The sequence below is a fragment of the Grammomys surdaster genome, unplaced genomic scaffold (assembly GCF_004785775.1).
Source record: "Grammomys surdaster isolate TR1022 unplaced genomic scaffold, NIH_TR_1.0 118906, whole genome shotgun sequence".
Lineage (NCBI taxonomy): Eukaryota > Metazoa > Chordata > Mammalia > Rodentia > Muridae > Grammomys > Grammomys surdaster.
The window spans coordinates 1-2,853 of NW_021615172.1; the positions used below are offsets into that span (position 1 = coordinate 1).

At 38.5% G+C, this 2,853-nt stretch overlaps 1 protein-coding gene across 1 annotated transcript; it reads left to right on the plus strand.

Moving 5' to 3' along the window:
- Positions 1–40: 40 nt before the first annotated feature.
- On the plus strand, positions 41–945 carry LOC114635861 (vomeronasal type-2 receptor 116-like). Its single transcript, XM_028784248.1, has one exon. It carries the CDS (start codon positions 43–45, stop codon positions 943–945), a length of 903 nt encoding a protein of 300 aa, XP_028640081.1. The 5' UTR covers positions 41–42.
- Positions 946–2,853: the final 1,908 nt, after the last annotated feature.

Below are 2,853 nucleotides of genomic sequence, written 5' to 3' on the forward strand. Positions count from 1 at the left end.
ATATGATATGATATTAGGGTTTGTTGTTGTTCACCAGCAGATATGGAGCAGTGTGTGAGGTGTCCAGATGATAAGTATGCCAACTTACAGCAAACCCACTGCCTCCAAAGGGCTGTGTCATTCCTGGCTTATGAAGATCCACTGGGGATGGCTCTAGGCTGCATGGCCCTGTCCTTCTCTGTCCTCACAGCTCTAATGCTAGTCACTTTTATGAAGCACAATGACACTCCCATTGTGAAGGCCAATAACCGCATTCTCAGCTACATCCTGCTCATCTCTCTCTTCTTCTGTTTTCTCTGCTCATTGCTCTTCATTGGACATCCCAGCCAGGCCACCTGCATCTTGCAGCAGACAACATTTGGAGTATTTTTCACAGTGGCTGTTTCTACAGTGTTGGCCAAAACAATAACTGTGGTCATGGCTTTCAAGCTCACTACTCCAGGAAGAAGAATGAGAGGGATGCTGGCAGCAGTGGCCCCTAACTTGGTCACTCCCATTTGTACCCTAATCCAACTTGTTGTCTGTGGAACCTGGTTGGTAACATCTCCTCCCTTTATTGACAGAGATATACAATCTGAACATGGGAAGACTATCATTATTTGCAACAAAGGCTCAGTCATTGGCTTCCACTTTGTCCTGGGATACTTGGGTTCCTTGGCTCTGGGGAGCTTTGCTCTGGCTTTCCTGGCTAGGAACCTTTCTGACAGATTCAATGAAGCCAAGTTCCTAACTTTCAGCATGCTGGTGTTCTGCAGTGTCTGGATCACCTTCCTCCCTGTCTACCACAGCACTAGGGGGAAGGTCATGGTGGTTGTGGAGGTTTTTTCCATCTTGGCTTCTAGTGCAGGGTTGCTAGGGTGTATCTTTGTCCCAAAGTGTTATGTTATTTTAGTTAGACCAGATTCAAAGTTTATACAGAAGTACAAAGATAAGTTGCATTATTGAAACTTTAATAGTATTAAATTTTGGATGATATTCAACATATCTTTTCCTTTGTCTTAGCAAAAGTAGTACTTAATCATATAAAATTTTTAAGTGATATACAGATTTGAACTTACATACAGGACTGCGCTGTCCATTTTCATAGCAATTACTACACTTAGTGGAAAATGATTTCATTCATAAGTACACAAACCTGAAGACATTGAGAACCAGGAGTCTCAATTGAGGAAGGGCTACTATCATTTTGACCTGTAGTTTTGTGTGTAAGCCATGTACTTAATTAATGATTAATAAAAGATGATCCTACTGACTGTGGACAGTGCCAGCTCTATACAAGTTGTTCTTGGAGTTATAAGAAAGAGGACTGCAGAGGACATGGACATGAAGCCAGTAATCATCATTATTCAATTTGTTTTCACGGAGTGCCTACATCCAATTTCATGCCTTGGCTTCGTTCAATATACTGTGACCAAGGATTATAAATAAATAAACACCTTTCTTACAAGTTTCTTTGGTCATAGTGTTTGTTACAGTGATAGAAACTAAAAGTCACCTAAATAGTGAATTGCCTGTATTGAGATTTGGAATATCATAGACTCCTGATTCAATGAAAGGCACTGATTTGAAAAGGGACACAAGAGTGAATGTTAGCAGAGTGTGAAGCACAGTGACAGTAATGCATATTTATGATGATCATCACAAAAGTGCTGGATTTTGAAATATCTTTACAAAGAACTAAGAACATGTTTAGAATATCAGATAACATACTAAGAAGGGAACATAGTATGAAAAGGACAAGGGGGTTCAGATTATGTGTGCAATATAAGACTCTAACTTTAGGTAAAAACACACAATTTCATTATAAAATGATTGTGTTTCCTTAAATGAGGAAAACCACTAATGGAAATATTCCACACAAGGTCTTTACCACAATAAGGTCAGTGAAGTATATACACATATAAATCCCTCTAGGTGAAGAGTCTCATCATTAACTTTATCAAAATATGAGTACTAAAGATTATCTGGGTTTCATATTAAACACACAAACATGCACACACACACACACACACACACACACATTATTTCTTTACATCAGGTGCAGCAGGTCAGTGTCAGGTTTCCCTCAAAGTTCTGTTTGCTGCTCTACTTTTAAAATATTATCTGGTAGGGTTTTTTTGACATTGTAATTTAACTGCTTTATATTTCCTATCTTCAAACACTCTTTGTGCCCCTCCCTTCACTCCTAAAATGTACATGCCCTCTTATTTCATCAATTCTTACTGAATGTCATCAATTCTTACTGAATCTGTGTGTATTTGTATATTCATATCTTTTTGAAATATAAATTGTAGAGACCACGTAAAGTTGCAGATATTTATGGTCTGATGGCTCGTTATTGGTAGTATATCTCCAGTATTTGTTTTCTGATTGTCCCTGAGGATGACAACCTCTGCCATTCCCAGGTCTATAGTTTCCTGTAAATGGTTATGTAGATAATACATTGCCAGCTTTCTTCCTTCCAAGCTGTCATGCACACTGTGACCATTTTTCTCATTATGTTTTGGAGGTCATATTGGTAAGACTTCATGGTGTACTTTCTGCCAATCCCAGAAGGTATATGTTCACATCTTGCTTTCTTATCCTTTGACTCTCAAGATCTTTTCTACGATCTTCACTTTTCGCTGAGCCTTAGATGAGGGACCATTTTGTAAGAGGGTACATTGCTTGTTTTAAATGAACATTTGAAGAGGAGGAATTTTTATGTAGTAGGACCCACTTGGTCTTTATTCCCTTTACCTTTTCCTCTGGTAGCATGTTGGTGTACTTTCTAGCAATTTGAATTCCAATCACCAGTGGTAAACATTCTAGTTAGGAACCAGCTCAAATTCTCCATATTTGATGATATAAGTA

Coding starts and splice junctions, on each gene's coding strand:
- LOC114635861 (XM_028784248.1), top strand. CDS start 43: ATGGAGCAGTGTGTGAGGTGTCCAGATGATAAGTATGCCAACTTACAG.